At 57.2% G+C, this 17611-nt stretch overlaps 1 protein-coding gene across 1 annotated transcript in view; it reads left to right on the top strand.

Annotated features, from left to right (window-relative positions):
• Window positions 1-14940, top strand: part of ACBD6 (acyl-CoA binding domain containing 6) — a 71454-nt gene extending 56514 nt beyond the window's left edge. Inside the window, exons 7-8 of the mRNA XM_004613802.2 lie at window positions 10835-10865; window positions 14701-14940. Of these exons, the coding sequence (XP_004613859.1) occupies window positions 10835-10865; window positions 14701-14861 (192 nt within the window). The 3' untranslated portion in view covers window positions 14862-14940. The remainder of the gene's footprint in view (window positions 1-10834; window positions 10866-14700) is intronic.
• Window positions 14941-17611: the final 2671 nt, after the last annotated feature.

Here is a 17611-nt window from a genome sequence, read left to right as displayed (position 1 = left end):
GCATTAGCCGGTGCAGTAAAAAAAAAAAAAAAAACCAACTGACCCCCTGGGCCGGACGGCCTTGAAAAGTGTCCCGAACCGAAGGTATTTGCCTAACACAGCACACTCTGTTAGCGTTCTTCCTGCACGGCCGTTGATGGAACATCTGATGTGAAATTCCAATAAATGTCAGTTGATGTTACAGAACCATAAAAACAGTGCACCCGATATAATGGGTCCTCTGAGAGGCAGCCTGTCACGAGCAGATGAGGAGAGAGACCTCAGGTCCAGTGGAAAGTTACATTAAAAAAAAAAATATATATATATATATATATATACGTATATATATATATTTAATTTTATTTCATTTTAATGAATCACCATGAGATGCAATTACAGACTTACAAACTCCCATGATTGTATTCCAGTCAAACGATATTCAAGTACCCATCCCTTCAACACTGCCCATTCTCCACCACCGATGTCCCCAGTATCCCTCCCTCAACCCCACAATCAATCACTGTCATCTCCTTGCTCATTGATTTGCTCGAGCGGGCACCAGTCACGTCTCCATGGTGAGACTCGTTGTGACTGTGTTTGGCATCTCAAATATGCCACGGGGAGCTTGCCAGGCTCTGCCGTGCGGGCGAGATACTCTCGGTAGCTTGCTGGGCTCTCTGAGAAGGGCGGAGGAATCGAACCCGGGTCGGCCACGTGCAAGACCTACGCCCTCCCTGCTGTGCTATCGCTCCAGCCCCAATATATATATATATATACATATATATATACATACATTTAAAGAGAACAGGGAATTGTTTAAAAACCACATTGTAGGGAGCTGGAGCAATAGCACAGCAGGGAGGGCGTTGGCCTTGCACACGGCCGACCCGGGTTCGATTCCCATAGGGTCCCCCGAGCACCTCCAGGAGTAATTCCTGAGTGCAGAGCCAGGAGTAACCCCTGTGCATTGCCAGGACCCTAGTGGCATGGGCCCTGCAGGGGTGATCTCTGAGCTTAGAGCCAGGAGTCAGCCCTGAGCACTGCCGGGTGAGGCGCCCAGACAAACCGATGGGGGTTCGTGGCGGGCTCAGGGCCCTCTCGAGCACGTGGCTGTATTTCAGTCACCCGTTTTCCGTCCCCTTGGGGCTGGGGTCCTTAAAGCCGGCTTCGCAAACAATTAAAGGCGACTTGGAACCGGCTGGGGTTAAGTGCTTCTAATCAGAGCACCGGCAGCTCTCAGCGGGGCGGGGGGAGGGGGACGGCGTTTCCCAAACTTCCTCCTCTGTTTCCTATTTCCTGGGTGACAGGCAGGCCGTCCACTAGCCCCCAGGACAGCGTGCTCTGTCCCCTCCCCCGTGTGCTGGGGCCAGCGTCCCCGCTGCTCTGATCCCGGACAGCTGGTCCCCATGGGCCCGGGGCCAGCAGCGTCCTACCGGCTTTGCGGCTGAGATTATTCCAAGGCGATTAGGCCCGCTAAACCCCTTATATTTTAATTATTCCTGTATGTATTTATAAAGCCTGCAGTCTGCCTCCTGGAGGCTCCGCCAGCCCAGCCCTGATCTTTATCCCCGTTCCTGCAGTCCGCGCCAGGGCCTCGTGGGTTAAAAGCGGGTTCCTCGAGCCAGTTGGGGTTTTGGCGGGGAGGGGGGGAGTCCCGGATGCCAGGCTCTAGACCCTGGGAAGGGAGGATTTAGCCACAGTGTCTCCAAACGGGCCATTTCATTAATTTCCTTGTGGAGAGGCCCCACAAGGGTTTAAGTTCTAATTCTGCGGCAGCCTTGGCCGCTTCCTGGAGGTCACTCTTAATCCCGCTGGACCTCGGCCTCCTTATGCATCCGACGGGCCTTCCCCCCCAACCCCCGCAACCACTGTGGGTCTGCCAACGCCGTATTAACGCACGCATGTGGGGGCGTTTTTAGGTCCTGACAAGAAGGGAAAATCCAGGCCCGTCTCGTGGTTAAGGCCGTCCCGTGAAGGGAGCTTCATGGATCTTAGTTGAGGTTTTTTCCTCTTTGTCTTCCCTGCTCCCCCCAATACCTCCCACCCACCCCCAAATAAATATATTTGATCTTCCTAGTAATTATCAATGCGGTTTTTTCTTGCCAGGAGCTTTTATGTGGCATGTCTTGTTCCTCTGTAGCTTGTATACAATGTCTTATTTGATGTACCTTAGATACAATGACAGTAGCTTATGTACAATGTTTCATTTGATGTAGCTTATATACAATGTTTCATTTGATGTAGCTTAGATACAGTAACCATAGCTTAGCTTATGTACAATGTTTCATTTGATGTAGCTTAGATGCAATGACTATAGCTTGTGTACAATGCCTCATGCCATGTCAAAGGCCCCAGAAGAGTAGGGGTGGGGGGTGGTGTCGGGCTGCAGAGGGTGGGACCCCCTCTGGGGTGCTGAGCTCATGTGTGGCCCCAGAAAGGTTTTCCTTGAAGACGAAGAGCAGATCTGGAGGCATTGAGAACGCAGGGTCTGTCTGGACAGACAGACAGACGGACAGGCTCAGCAGGGTTGGAGCCATAAGCCTGCCCCTGTTCCGACCGCCTGGGGTCTTCCGCTTCCCTTTTTTTATTTATTTATTTTTTCCTTTTTGGGTCCCACCCGGCGATGCTCAGGGCTGACTCCTGGCTCTGCACTCAGGAATCACTCCTGGCGGTGCTCGGGGGACCCTAGGGGATGCTAGAAATCGAACCCGGGTCGGCCGAGTGCAAGGCCAACGCCCTCCCCGCTGTGCTGTCGCTCCGGCCCGAAATGAGGTTCTTCAATACCAGCTCCCTGGAGCGTGGGGAGGCTTGGAGGCCCACCTGGGCCCGCTGGGTGGTCACAGTGGCCGGTGACAGGAAGAGATCCTCCTTAGGCTTGCCGGCACGGCCCCGCCCTGCCCGAGGTGCGGCTGGCGAGCCCTTAGCTGCACACCCACGGCAGAGTTGGCCTTTTTCCGGCTGAGGCTTAGCTGTTAGCATCCCAGCCGCGATCTCCCAATCTGTGTGTGACCGCCCCCAGACCGCGCCCTTGCCCTCCCCCCAACAGAGTGGAATATTTAGCCCCCCACCCCCCGGGAAGCAGGCGGGGAGGGGGGGGAAGGAGGAGGAAACCTCCCGTGACTTACTCAAGCTTCCCAGTTAGCCGCAGGGGGCCGAGGCGGGCACGGGAGAGGGGGGCCTCGCCGGGGGACTGTTTGGGGGGCCTGGAGGTAGGGGGGGTCCAGCCCGGGAGAGCAGAGGGTTAAGCCTTACTGTCGACTGTGTCTTGCTTTTGTCCTGGGGCTGGCGGGACATCAGGATTCTGCTCATCTGCTGGGAATTAGGCTGTTAATTCAATCACTGGCTCAGGAGGGAGCTGGGCCCCCCCCCACCCCCTGCATCTGCCCGGCCGCCCCTCAAGAAGCAGGTACCCGCCACCAGCACCCGGCCTGGCCCACACCAGCTGGGAGGCAGGAGGGCAGGTCACGTTGGCACCGCAGCCCAGCCTTCATGCAGTGACGCCCTCTCTGTGCAGGAAGCTCGGGGCCAGGCCTCCTCTGGGGCGTCTGCGTGTGTGTGTGTGTGTCTGTGTCTCTGTGTGTTTGTGTGTCTGTGTGTTTGTGTGTCTGTGTCTCTGTGTGTCTCTATGTGTCTGTGTGTATATCTGTGTATATCTGTGTATCTGTGTGTTCTGTGTGTGTGTCTGCGTGTTGGTGTCTGTGTCTGCATGTCTGTGTGTGTCAGTATCTACATATCTGTGTGTGTCTGACTCTATGTGTGTCTGCATGTCTATGTGTGCCCGTGTGTCTGTGTGTGTGTCTGTGTGTGTGTCCGTGTGTGTCCGTGTGTGTCTATGAGTATCTACATGTCTGTCTGTGTGTCTGGTGTCTCTTGAGTGTGTCTGTATGTGTATCTATGTCTGTGTCTGTGTGTATCTGTGTGTGCATGTCTCTGTGTGTCTGTGTATGTGTCTGTGTGTTGTCTGTGTGAGTCTATGTGTGTCCATGTGTTTGTGTGTCTGTTTGTGTGTTTATGTGTCTCTGTGTGTCTCTGTGTCTGTGTGTATATTTGTGAATCTGTGTGTTCTGTGTGTGTGTCTGCCTGTCTATGTATCAGTGTCTGCATATCTGTGTGTGTGTCTGCCTGTCTGTATGTCTGCATGTCTGTGTCCGTGTGTGTGTTTGCATGTCTATATGTGTCCATGTGTGTGTCTGCGAGTATCTACATGTCTGTGTGTGTCTGTGTGTCTGTCTATGTGTGTTGTTTGTGTCTGTGTTTCTGTGTGTCTCTGAGTGTGTCTGTGTGTGTCTATGTCTGTGTCTGTGTGCACTCTGTGTGTGTGTGTGTGTGTGTGTGTGTGTGTGTGTGTGGCGAGCTGTTTCCTGTGTTTGGATTTGGTCAGAGCCCCCCCCCCCCCCGCCCCTTTCCCAGGCCCTGCCTATATTTTCAGAAGTCAGCAGGGCGCAGACAAATTTCAATATAGATTACGGGGACACTAATTAAATAAGATTTTAATTTTAAAATATCTTTCTCCGAGGCATGCTAATTAGATGAAAGTTTAATTTTTGCAGTCTCCGGGCCCGAGCATACATAACTTTGACGTCTTCTGCAGCGTCCAAGCTTTGATTTCTAATTGCTGATTAAATAGCCCATTAAGTACATTTGGAAATTATTATCGAACTGACTGGAGAGATTTCAACATCGCTGCCGTCTGCTCTGCAGCACGCCCCCCCCCCAAATTTCACCCCTTTATTTGAGCAATCACAGAGCAGAGTATCCACAGTGGAGACCCCCCAACTCTCAGGGCAGGGCCTCAGCCCTCCTGCACGTTCCTGAGGACCAGCTTGAGGGATTGTGTTCCCGTTTCCTGCCCACGTGGCGTCAAGAGTGACCCCCAGAGAATTCTCTGCAGCCACCCCCGTGCTCTCTCCCGGCTGTCGGGGACGCAGCCTCTGACCCCAGCCCTCCCGTGACCGGGGGACCCCGCGGGTCTGCACTCGGGGGGGCTGCTGTCTTAGGGAGATGAGTGAGCGTGGGACATGTCCGCTGAGACCATGTGACCGGGAGGTCGGACCTCGGCTGGGCCAGGTGCAATGGCGTCAGTCGTGCCCTGTCCCCCACGCGGGAAGGGAGCGTGGGCCGGAGCAGGGGCAGCCCCTGGCATGATTCACTGTGTTGGCTGGTTTGGTCATTTTGTTTGGGGGCCACACCCCGGCGATGCTCAGGGCTTCCTCCTGGCTCAGTGCTCAGGGATCTCTCCTGGCGGGGCTCAGGGGATTCCCGTGGGGTGCCGGGATTCAAACCCGGGTCAGCTACGTGCAAGGCCAGCGCCCTCCCCACCCGCCACACCATCCCGTCTGGGCCCCCAAGCTCTGCCAGGAGTGCTCCCTGAGCACAGAGCCAGGAGTTGGGGCTCGCTCCCGTTGAAGGCCCCAGATCCTGAGACCTCTCATTCTCCCCCCCCCCCCGCATCCCCCCTCCTGAGCACCCCCTACTTGCCGCCCAGCTCCCCACAAGCACCCATATTCAGCGCTGTCAATTCACTTCTGGATGGACCAGGAGAGGAGAGATGGCTGCTGCCTCCCTCATTGATATCAAGGGTTTGGGGTGCTCCCAAACAGTGCTCAGGAACACCCCCACACACACATACACACACCGGGACCACCCTGGTGAGGCCAAACAGAGCTGGCTATTGAGTGTTCAGGGACCCCTGGATTATCCCCCCAGCCCCAAGATTCTGGTTTTAGTTGTGTTTTTTTTTTTTTTTAAAAGCTTCAGGGTCACACCCAGAGGTGCTCAGGAATCACTCCTGGCAGTGCTCCGGGGACCCTATGAGATGCAGGGGATTGAACCCAGGTCAGCTGCATGCAAGGGCCAGCGCCCTCCCCTCTGTGCTATCGCTCCGGCCCTGATTTTATTTATAATTTACCCAGTCGGGAGCGTTAAGAGGCAGTTAGGTAAGTAGACCATTCAATGTCTTCATGCCTCTTGTCATTAGTTTGGGCGTTTAGAGGAATCTCCAACGGATCCGGGCTGATCATATATACCCAGGCCCAGAAAGTTTCCGTGCTATGGTCGAAAGATCTCTGTTCACACGCTGTAGCTCTTATCAATCAAGCATGTAAAAATGCTGATGTGAGCAGGAGCGATAGCACAGCCGGGAGGGCGTTTGCCTTGCACACGACCAACTGGGGTTCGATTCTCGGCATCCCATAGGGTCCCCCGAGCACCGCCAGGAGTGATTCCTGAGTGCAGAGCCAGGAGTCAGCCCTGAGCATCGCCGGGTGGGACCCAAAAAGCCAAAAAAAGGAAAAAAAGAAAAGAAAAGAGAAAAACAGGAGGTGGGGGCTGGAGCGATAGGCACAGCGGGTAGGGCATTTGCCTTGCATGCAGCCAACCCAGGTTCAATCCCCGGCATCCCATGGGGTCCCCCAAGCACCGCCAGAAGTTATTCCCGAGTGCAGAGCCAGGAGGAACCCCTGAGCATCGCCGGGTGTGACCCAAAAAGAAAAAAAAAAAGAAAATGTTCAGGGATAGGAAAATCAAGAATTAGGAAGGTAGGTTTTTTTTTTTTTTAATTTCTAGAAACATCTCCCCGCCCAAAAATTAAGTCTGTTGCTCCCTGTCATAGTGTAGCTTGTATAATCTGAAAGCCCAGCAGTGTTTCAATATTTCATAACTTTGGTAGGTTACTCTGGTTAGTTTTAATTCAGCGAAAGTATTCTTCCTTTCTTTCTGATTTTGCCTCCCCTTGCATTCCTTTTGCAAGAACTGCAGATGTACGGCCAATTTTAATTTATTGGAATTGTTTTTGCTGCTGTTTATAACAACTCTATATTTATTAAATTGGAGCATTTCTTTTAGCTAAAACAGAATGGAAAAGCATAAATAACCATGACAAACAGCGCTCTGCTTAGGGCAGGCCGTTCAAAAGGAAACAACCCCAAAAATTTAATCAACTTAAATTTAGAAAAATTAGCTGATATAAGTTGTAAACCAGATAAGTAAAAGCTTTCACTTATTCATTCTTGACATTCAATTCCATTTATTCTTCGTAATATATTTAAAAACAGAATGTTTGTAAGAAAAAAAATCCTAAAGTTTGGGTTTCTATCTTCTGATTTGAGATGACTGAGGGGGTGGAAAAAAAATAATGTTTGGAGTCATATTTATGCTTTAATACAAATTCCGTTTTAACAGTACAGAAGAGAAAGAACAGAGGTCAAGATTGTGTGGCTACATGAAGATTATTTTATGACTTACCTTAATCATCACTAGACTGTAATGTAGTGGTTGATTATAATTATTAATGATGATTAAAAAGATTTGGGAATCGGGAGCCAGAGTCCCATGGGGAAGGCGCTTGGCCTTTCATTGCACCCGACCTGGGTTCAACCCTCGTGGGGTCCCCAAACCCTGAGCACAGACAAATGTGACCCTCCCTCCGCCCCCGAAAAATATCAAAACGGCTTTTTCTTTCTTTTTTTTTTCTTTTTGGGTCACACCTGGCGATGCACAGGGGTCACTCCTGGCTCTGCACTCAGGAATTACCCCTGGCGGTGCTCAGGGGACCCTATGGGATGTTGGGAATCGAACCCGGGTCGGCCGCGTGCAAGGCCAACGCCCTCCCCGCTGTGCTGTCGCTCCAGCCCCTCAAAACGGCTTTTTCAAGGCACCTGATTCCTACATACTAGCATATGCGAGACGCACCAACGGAGAATTGACGAAGACCCCAGTTTGGCTAGGAAACTGTGGGAATCATTGTCGTTCCTCTCCGTCCCCCCAAAATACCGGGCTCGGCGGGGGTGGGGGGCAGCAGTGAGGACCCCAGTGTTCTTGCCCAGCCCCCGCTGCCGATCACCCCAGAGAGCAAGTCACGCTCCTCAGCTCCCCGTGTCCACTTGTCAGATCGATTAGTCAAGGGATCACAGATTCCTTTTCCCATTAAACACAAGACCACTTCAGCCCGCAGTGCTGGAACGCAGAAGCCCCGAATTAGAGCTGGTAGTCGAGGCACGAGCTGGGGGGGAGGGAAGGGGAGGGGAGGGGGTCCCGTCACGCTTGTCCCGGCAGCGACGGGTGAGGGGCCCTGCTGGTCACATAGCCAGATCTTTGCGTGGGTCGCTGAGTTTCAAAGGACAGATGCAGCCACTAGAAGCCATCGTGCCGAGCTCAGTAGCGCTTTATCCTGGAAAGTTTCGCAAAAATATAAATAGTGCATAAAAATGGAAAATGTGGGGCTGGAGCGATAGCACAGTGGTTAGGGCGTTTGCCTTGCACGCAGCCGACCAGGGTTCGGTTCCCAGCATCCCATAGGGTCCCCTGAGCACTGCCAGGAGTGATTCCTGAGTGCAGAGCCAGGAGTAACCCCTGTGCATCGCCAGGTGTGACCCAAAAAGCAAAAAAAAAAAAAAAAGGAAAAGAAAACGTTTCAGGGAAGGGAGCAATAGTACAGTGGGGAGGGCGCTTACCTTGCACGCGACCAACCCGGATTCGATCCCCGGCATCCCATAGGGCCCCCCAAGCACCACCAGGAGTGATCCCTGAGTGCAGAGTCGGGAGTCAGCCCTGAGCATCTCTGGGTGTGGCAAAGAAAAAAATAAATAAAAGGAAGCCGTTCTAGACATCCATGCTCATTTTGGTCTTGGGGTCTGTTACCCCTTCAGCCAGCTGCCCTCTGATCTTTTTATCTCTTTCATAGATAATGTTTCCCCCAATTTTTGGGGGGGAGGGCAGGGGATTGCCTTCCCAGTGACACTCTCCGTAGACGCAGGACCGTTTCTTCTCACCCAGAGGAGAGCACCCCCGCCCGCCCTCTCCCCCACACCCAGGCTGCAAAGGTCAGTGTTAACGAGCCCCGGTTAGCTGTGAGTGACATCACTCCTCGCCCAGGACGTGGACGGGGGCAGGTACTGTGTCAGGCCTCAGAGTCTTCCCCGTGCACTGTCCTCGAACCCTTCCACAGCCAGTGACGTCAGGGGGCCAGGCTTGATGATAAAACACCCCTTTTCAGAAACACCCCCTGGAAGTCTGCCTACTTTGGGGGAAAGGCAGTGCTCAGGGGTTACTCCCAGCTCTGTGCTCAGGAATTACTCCTCTGGCAGTGCTCTGGGGTGGGCTGCCAGGGATCGAACCTGGGTCGGCCGCGTGCAAGACAAATGCTCTCCCCGCTGTGCTATGGCTCCAGCCCCCCTTTTTTTAAAAAAATTTATTTATTTTTTGCTTTTCGGGTCATACCCGGTGATGCACAGAGGTTCCTCCTGGCTCTCACTCAGAAATCACTCCTGGCGGTGCTCGGGGGACCGTATGGGATGCTGGGAATCGAACCCAGGTCGGCCGTGTGCAAGGCCAACACCCTCCCCGCTGTGCCACCGCCGTGGCCCTGAAACCTGCCTGCTTGAAGCAGTGTCCCCTGCCTTGGGTACCCACGCATCCCCCGGCTCCCTGACCTTGCAGCCTCCTGCAGGCAGGGGGCAGCATGGAGCCCCGTGGGAAGGGGCCCTCTAGACTCCCCCACGCGCCTCTGTGGTTCCCAGAACTCAGCATCCCAGTTTGATGCTCCTGCCTGTTTATTCGCTCCCCAGGGCCTCCCTCCTCCTCGAGGAGGAAGATTTATCACCTCAGGGACCATCTCTGCTCTCGCCCCTGTGTCCCCCCGGTACCCAGCGGGGTGCCCGGGACGCCGGCGGGGGCTCAATAAACAATTTTAATTAATTGGCAATTGGGCGGGAGATGCAGATTTAGTATTCCTCGGGAAACGTGATTAAAAGGAATTAATTACGAGGCCGCCTCCCTGGTGGAAATAAGCAATTAGAGCTGGAAAGAGAGGGAGCAGCCAGGAATCGCGGGGTCCCGGGGAAGCCGGGATTAAAGGCAGAGCCACACACACCCGCCCCGGCGGCTCCTTGACCAGACCCCGGACCGTTGGGGGAACAGCGTCCACGTGGGCTGGAACGGTCTGGACTCCCCGCTGTCCGGTTCTGAGTGACCTGTAGGACCTGGGTCCTTCGTAACAGTTTCTAAGACGGTGTGCTTTAAAAAAAAAAAATCACACTTTCCAATGCAGAGTGGTTTTGTTTTATTTTCATTCATTTATTTATTTGGCTTTTTGGAGGTCCGACCCGGCGACGCTCAGGGCTGACTCCTTGGATCTGCACTCGGGTCACTCCTGGTGGGGTTCAGGAGACCCTATAGGATGCCGGGGATCGAGCCGGGGTCGGCCGCGTGAAAAACAAACGCCCTCCCCGCTGTGCTATCGCTCCGGCATTCGATGTGAAGTGGAAGAGGATGAATCTGGAATTTGGGATCCGGTGGCAAGGGATTAAAAACTGCTAACTTGGGGGACCAGAGCGAGAGCACAGCGGGGAGGGCGTTGGCCTGGCATGCAGTAAACGTTCAATCCCCAGCATCCCATAGGGTCCCCCGAGCACCGCCAGGAGTGATTCCTGAATGCAGAGCCAGGAGTCAGCCCTGAGCATCGCCGGGTGGGACCCAAAATGAAAAAAGGGAGGGAGTCTGCTTTGCATGCGGCCGACCTGGGTTCGATCTCCAGCATCCCATAGGGTCCCCTGAGCACCACCAGGAGTGATTCCTGAGTGCAGAGCCAGGAGTGACCCCTGAGCATCACCAGGTGTGACCCAAAAAGGAAAAAAAAAAAACTGAATTTAGGAAACATAGTATAATGCTAGCCACATAATACTCGCCCATTTTTCTGGGGCCCCAGGTTGCTGTTTAAGGGGTCCCCTTTAGATCTTTCTCAACTGTGACTGGAGCCTCAGGTGGGTCTCCGGGGGTGCCCACGTGCCGTCCGGGGTGTGGGGCCGTCACCCCCGCAGCGGCCCGGCCTTCTCAGAGGTTCTGTTTGCTTCTTTTCTAGGATAACGAAGGCCAGACGGTGCTACACTACGGTAAGTCCTTTTCCCGAACGATGAATGATTGTGTGTGGAGCTTGGCTCTGCTCAGGGCGGACTCCCGGCTCTGCACTCAGGGATCACTCCTGGCGGTGCTCGGGGGACCCTATGAGATGCCGGGGATCGAACCCGGGTCGGCCGCGTACCAGGCAAATGCCCTCCCCGCTGTGCTATCGCTCCGGCCCCTCGTCTTAATTAATTAATTAATTAACTAATTAATTTTGGTTTTTGGGTCACACCCGGTGATGCACAGGGGTTACTCCTGGCTCTTCACTCAGGAATTACCCCTGGCAGTGCTCAGGGGACCATATGGGATGCTGGGATTAGAACCCGGGTCGGCCTCGTGCAAGGCAAACGCCCTCCCCTCTGTGCTATCACTCCAGCCCCTTTATTTTTTTAATGAATTTTGTTTTGTTTTCTGTTTGGGGGCCACACCTGGTGATGCTCAGGGCTGACTCCTGGCTCTGCACTCAGGAATCACTCCTGGCGGTGCTCGGGGGACCCTATGGGATGCCGGGGATCGAACCCGGGTCGGCTGCGTGCAAGGCAAACGCCCTCCCCACTGTGCTATCACTCCAGTCTCTCTCTCTCTTTTTTTTTTTGGTATTGTTATTGTTTCATTTTTTTTTCAAAGAGGTCTCTAGACCGGAAGGAAATTGAAATTTCCAGGATTGTCGGGACAGGAATATCGCGGGTACCCAAACGGCCACTGTCCCTTGGCCGACGCCGCTTGTCACGGCATCCCACCGGGCAGCTTCTTATCCTTGCAGTATCCTCTGTCCAGCTCCCCGTCTCTCGCTGCGGCTGGCGGACCCCGGACCTGGACCCCGTTCTGGGAACTTCCAGCCAGCTCCCCAGACGGGCGGAGGGCCGGGCCAGGCTCTTGCTCATGAATCACTGCTGGCCTGTCCTTGTGTCGCGGCTCCTCTGATTATATCACTCGTCACACTCCCCCTGGAACGGGCCGTAAATCCTGGCCGCTTCCGATTAAAACTGGGTGGCGGCCAGTTTGGGCCCCGGAGGCCCGCCCTGGCTGAGGTCCGCCTCGACGACGGGGCGCCCGCCCGCCCTGCCTCTGCCCCTGCCCATGTTCCTTGCTCCCGTGTAGCTACTGAGAGCTTGGGGGGGAGCTGTGGAGGGAGGGGCGGGCCCCCTTCCCCGCCCCTCCCCCCCCCCAGTGACAGCCTTGCCACCGAGGCTCCCCGGGGAAATCAAGGCTGCTCCTGGCTCGTGCCGTCACGAGCCCCCCCAAGTGGGCTGGCCTGGTCGCCCCCGGGCCCACCACCGGCTCCTCCGTGAAACGCCATCTGTTCTCAAACCTGCCGTTTTGCACAGCGGTGGGAGGGAAAATAATTTTTTCTTTTTTTTTTTTTTTGAAAAAGAGAAATCCATCACCCAGACCCCAAGGATTAAATAGAATCAGAAGGCGCCCGGCTCGGAATGAAAATCCATCTCCCCCCGGGGCCAGGGCCAGGGCCGCCCCCAGGCACTTGACAGATAGGGGCTCCTCCAGGGGTCCCATAAATTCTGCCCCCCTACCCCCCCGACGGGACCCGGGCTGGGCCGGGGGTGGGGGGGGCGTTTCTCAGTTTTGCAGCACTTGGGGGGGGGGCTCATCTGGGAAGCGCCACGGGGGTGCTCGCACCTTCCAAGCCTCCTTCCTCGCGCCTTTGTCCACCCCACCCCCCCAGAGGCGGGGGAGGGGACAGGCCCCACCTCCTGGAAGGCGGCTCCGTCCTGGGGATTTCGCTTCATCCCCGACCAGATGCTTGCCGCGCCGAGAGCAATTAACTAATGAATTTTGCTCCAGTCCCAGGTGGCCCGGCCGGGCAGGGAACTGCAGCGTTGATGCCCCCCTCCCACCCCCGCCACTGGCGGTGGAGAAACATCCTCCCAAGCATCTGATCTTACAACTCAGGAAACTTCAGGGCCCCCCGAGCGAGAGCACAGCGGGGAGGGCGTTTGCTTTGCAGACGCGCCTGGTTTCTCTTGAGGGTCCCCTGAGCACTGCCAGGAGTGAGTGATTCCTGAGCACAGAGCCAGGAGTCAGCCCTGAGCATCACCAGGAGTGCATGAGCACAGAGCCAGGAGTCAGCCCTAAGCATCGCCAGGAGTGATTCATGAGCACAGAGCCAGGAGTCAGCCCTGGACATTGCCAGGAGCGAATGAGCACAGAGCCAGGAGTCAGCCCTAAGCATCACTAGGAGTGATTCCTGAGCACAGAGCCAGGAGTCAGCCCTGAGCATCGCCGGGTGTGGGCCAGAAACACACACACATGCACGCACGCACACATGCATGCACGCCAGAGCACATGCACACACCGAGGCTGGGTGAAGTTCTTCTTCTTCATGATACAGTGTCACGGAGCTCTCTTGCCCGGCCAGCTGCAAAAATGCTCCCTCGCAAGTTTCAATGGGCTCGAGCGGGCACCAGTCACGTCTCCATGGTGAGACTTGTGGTGACTGTGTTTGGCATCTCGAAGACGCCATGGGGAGCTTGCCAGGCTCTACCGTGCAGGCGGGATCCTCTCGGTAGCTTGCCGGGCTCTCCGAGAGGGACGGAGGAATCGAACCCGGGTCGGCCGCGTGCAAGGCCAACGCCCTCCCCGCTGTGCTATCACTCCAGCCCGCCCTGCAAGGTTACATCACGTAAATGTGAACACAGCGTGACTGTTAGCTTGGCCCTGCCCGGGGCAGCCTAGCGTCCGCTCGGATTCCCTCTCGTGTCCCAAAATCTAAACTGAAAATCACTGGGTGGGCTCGGAGATGGCTTTAGGCCCCCCGCGATGTCGAGGTCCCGTGAGACGGTTTCCCCGGCGAGCATCCGCCTCCCTCTGCCTCTCCCGGACACTCTCTCCAGATGCTCCTTTCCCGGGGGCTTCCCAGGTGGGGGCCGGGGGTCACTGGCCACTCCTTGCAGGGCATCCGATGTTCACTTAACACGTGTCAGTCACCGCTGTGGGCTGCTGAGAAATGGCCCCGGGGTGGAGGGGGCTGCAGCCCCGTGAGTGTACCCCGAGCCTGGCAGTGCCTCCTCAGCCAGGCAGCCTCCCTGGGCTGCCCGCCCTGCCCCGGGTAGCTGCCCGCCGCTGCTGTGTGTACACCCTCAGGCGGGACTCCCCTGTTCCTGGCACCCCAGCGACCCTCAGTGACGCCCGAGACATAGGCCAGTGGGCAAGGTGCTGGCCGACCCGGGTTCAATCCCCTGAGCCCCAGCAGGGCTGATCCCTGAGCACAGAGCCAGGAGTCAGCCCTGAGCATCACCAGATGTGGCCCCAAACCAGATGTTACCATAAGCCCCATCACTTAACCTCTCCGTGGTGTGATTTAGTTTGGGCCACAGTCAGCTGTGCTCGGGGCTCAGTGCTTGGGGCTGACTCCCAGCTCAGTGCTCGGAGATCACTCCCAGCTCAGTGCTCGGGGCTCAGTTCCAGCTCTGTGCTTGGGGCTGACTCCCAGCTCAGTGCTCGGAGATCACTCCCAGCTCAGTGCTCGGGGCTCAGTTCCAGCTCTGTGCTTGGGGCTGACTCCCAGCTCAGTGCTCAGGGCTCACTCCCAGCTCTGTGCTCGGGGCTGACTCCTGGCTCTGTGCTCAGGGCTGACTTCCAGCTCTGTGCTCGGGGCTCACTCCTGGCTCAGTGCTTGGGGCTGACTCCTGGCTCTGTGCTCAGGGCTCACTCCTGGCTCAGTGCTCAGGGCTCACTCCCGGCTCTGTGCTTGTGGCACACTCCTGACTTAGTGCTCAGGGCTGACTCCCGGCAGGGCTCTGGGGGTCCGGGCGGCACTCCCAGCCCCCTCGCGGCCCCGCTGACCTCTGCCCTTTGCCCCCACAGCTGCGGCCTGCGAGTTCCCGGACATTGTGGAGCTGCTGCTGCGCGCGGGCGCGGACCCGGCGCTGCGGGACCAGGACGGCTGCCTCCCTGCCGACGTCACGGGCTGCCGCGCCCTGCGCGCGCTGCTGCTGCAGACGGCCCCGGCGTCCAGCTCGGCGTGACGTCACGGGCCGCGGCGTGACGTCACGCGCGGCGCGAAGACTCCGCCCCGCGCAGGCTAATAAAAGTGCTGGGATCGCGCTCGGGGCTCTGCGGTTCCTTGTCGGCCGAGCCGGGCCGGTGCGGGAGCGGGGAGGGCGCTGGCCGGGCTCGAACCCGGGCCGGCGGCCTGCGGGGTCATCCCCGGGGGGAGGGGGCGCCTTGGCGTGCAGACCCCCGTCCAGGGAGCGCCGCAGACAGCGGCCCGGAGCCCTCCGGCAGGTGAGTCCTGAGCGACCGAAGGGCCCCGGGTGCAGGGACCCTGCGCTTTGGGGGTCTGAGCGCCCCCCGCGCCCGCAGCGGCCGCCCCCCTGCTGGCCACGGCCACTGGTGTCAGGGGAGAGGGATGCCCAGTGACTGGGGGCCGCGCGGCTCCCCCAGACCCTCCCCTGCGCGCACGGGCCGCGCGCCCGGGCCCGCCTCACCTCCCGGGAATCGGGGAGGGCCCGGGGCCGCGCGCAGGGGTGCTCGGGGCGCAGCCCTGCCAGTGCTCCCGGAGCAGAGCAGGGTCGGCCAGGCGAGCGCCTGCGTTCTCCTCCCGGCCCAGCTGGAGGCACTTAGGGCTTAGAACCCGCTTAGCCCGGGCCCAGCTGTGCACCAGCCAGACGCGTGGGAGAGCACAGAGCCGGGAGTCAGCCCAGAGCTCAGAGCCAGGAGTAAGCCCTGAGCACAGAGCAACCAGGAGTCAGCCCTGAGCACAGAGCCGGGAGTCAGCCCCGAGCACAGAGCCGGGAGTCAGCCTTGAACACAGAGCCGGGAGTCAGCCCTGAACACAAAAGCCAGGAGTCAGCCCCAAACAGGCGCCACTCTGTGCAAGGGAGGAGTTGGACTTACTTAGTGCGAAGGCCAGGAGTGATTCCTGAGCGCAGAGCCGGGAGTTAACCGCTGTGCATCGCCAGCGGTGGGACCCAAAAAGCAAAAAGATAAAAAAGATCGTCCATTACGGCGCTTGACCTGAAACACCGAGGCCAGGCGTGACCGTTCTGCCCAAGAAAGGACAGGCTCAGCCTCGTCCCACTCCCGTCCCTGTCACATGCCCCGAGGAGGCTCCCTCCGGGCCAGGAGGGCGGGTTTGCAGGCGAGCGCTAATTGACAGTCTCTGAGTAGATTGACGGGGCCGGTTCTCTAGCCTCATCGTTGCTCGCTTCCCTTGGAATATTCTCGTCACACTCTCCCCGGGAAAGCAGCCTTGAGTGGCGCGCCCCTTGTACACATCACGTGCTGGGGAGGGGGGACGCGGGCGCCTGGCGCTTTTACTTTGGTTTCTTCTATATACATTCCTCCGATTTTTTTTCTTTTTTGCTTTTTGGGTCCCACCCGGCGATGCTCAGAGGTTCCTCCTGGCTCTGCACTCAGGAATCACTCCTGGCGGTGCTCGGGGGACCCTATGGGATGCTGGGAATTGAACCCAGGTCGGCCACGTGCAAGGCAAACGCCTTCCCTGCTATGCTATCACTCCAGCCCCTTAATTTGTTTTTTAATTTATTTTTTTTTGGGGGGCCACATCTGGTGATGCTCGGGGGTTACTCCTGGCTCTGTGCTCAGGGATCACTCCTGGCGGTGCTCACAGTGCCATAAGGGATGTCGGGGGGTGTTGAACCCGGGTCAGCCACGTACAAGGCAAACCCGCTGTACTGTCACGGGCCCCAGCGGACATGTGTGAATCTTTCTTGGGGACGTGAAACCCTTCTCGGGAGCTTGGCTCTGAGCATCACCAAGTGTGGCCCAAACCCCAAAAAGAAAATAGAGGCGGGGAGCCCTCCTGCCTTGCTCGGGAGTCCTGGGGAAGGAAAGGCACCACCGGGTACCATGGGGGTCCTGTGGCAGCTGGGATGTGACCTGGTGACTGCAGAGCCAGGTCCCCGCGCTGGACTTAGGGGCCAGCGGGATGGGCATGGGCGTGGATGGCACGTCCTCGGGCTGGACATCGGGGCCAGTGGACAGAATACAGACAGCGCGTCTCTGGTGGCTCCTTCCGTGGTGAGGCGACCGCAGCCCGTCCCCAGCGCCCCGCTGCCCGTCCCGAAGGTGGTCGGGCCACGGACACGCTGGTGCAATAGCTCTTGCAAAGCCCGCCGCGCGCGCGCAGGGGAGAGGGGCGCAGGTCACCTTCCCGCCGCGCTTTTACTGGCACAGTTCCATCCCGGTGTGTTGATAGCACTTTAGCTCTGTTGGGGAGGAGGCTGGCCCGCGTCCAAACGGAAAAGAAGAGCATGACATATATTATTGTTTATAATCTGCTTTATTCCTCCCACCCTTGACGGCGCGGCTCGCGGGGGCCGCCGGATAAATCTCCCCCCCCCACCCCACCCCACCACCCCCCTGTACCTTTAACTACCGATGCAGAAAGTGGTTAATGCGCCTTCGCCCTCGAGGCTTGGCTGCACTCCGGGAAATCGCTTTAATTGAAAAGCATTAAATGGTAAAATGATTCTAAAAATAATCGTCGTGGAGGCCCCGCACACGTGGAGCGGCTGAGGCCTGCCCCCCCACCCCCCGCCCACCCGCCACCAGGGCTGGAGAAAGGGCTGGGGGTCACCCCTGTGTTTGTGTGCCTGTAATAACACGCTAGTGGCGGAAATAGGAGATTTAGCCCCAAAATCCCGGCCCGGATGGTCCCGGCCGGAGCCATCTGCTGGAAGCTATTGACCACGCTAATGGTCTTGCACAAAACCTGCTCAGTTTGGGGGCCGAGGGCTCCATGAGCTTTTTT

Source organism: Sorex araneus, chromosome X, assembly GCF_027595985.1.
Source record: "Sorex araneus isolate mSorAra2 chromosome X, mSorAra2.pri, whole genome shotgun sequence".
Lineage (NCBI taxonomy): Eukaryota > Metazoa > Chordata > Mammalia > Eulipotyphla > Soricidae > Sorex > Sorex araneus.
Note: the sequence above shows the minus strand (reverse complement) of the source record. Positions and strands in the feature narration are given on the sequence as shown.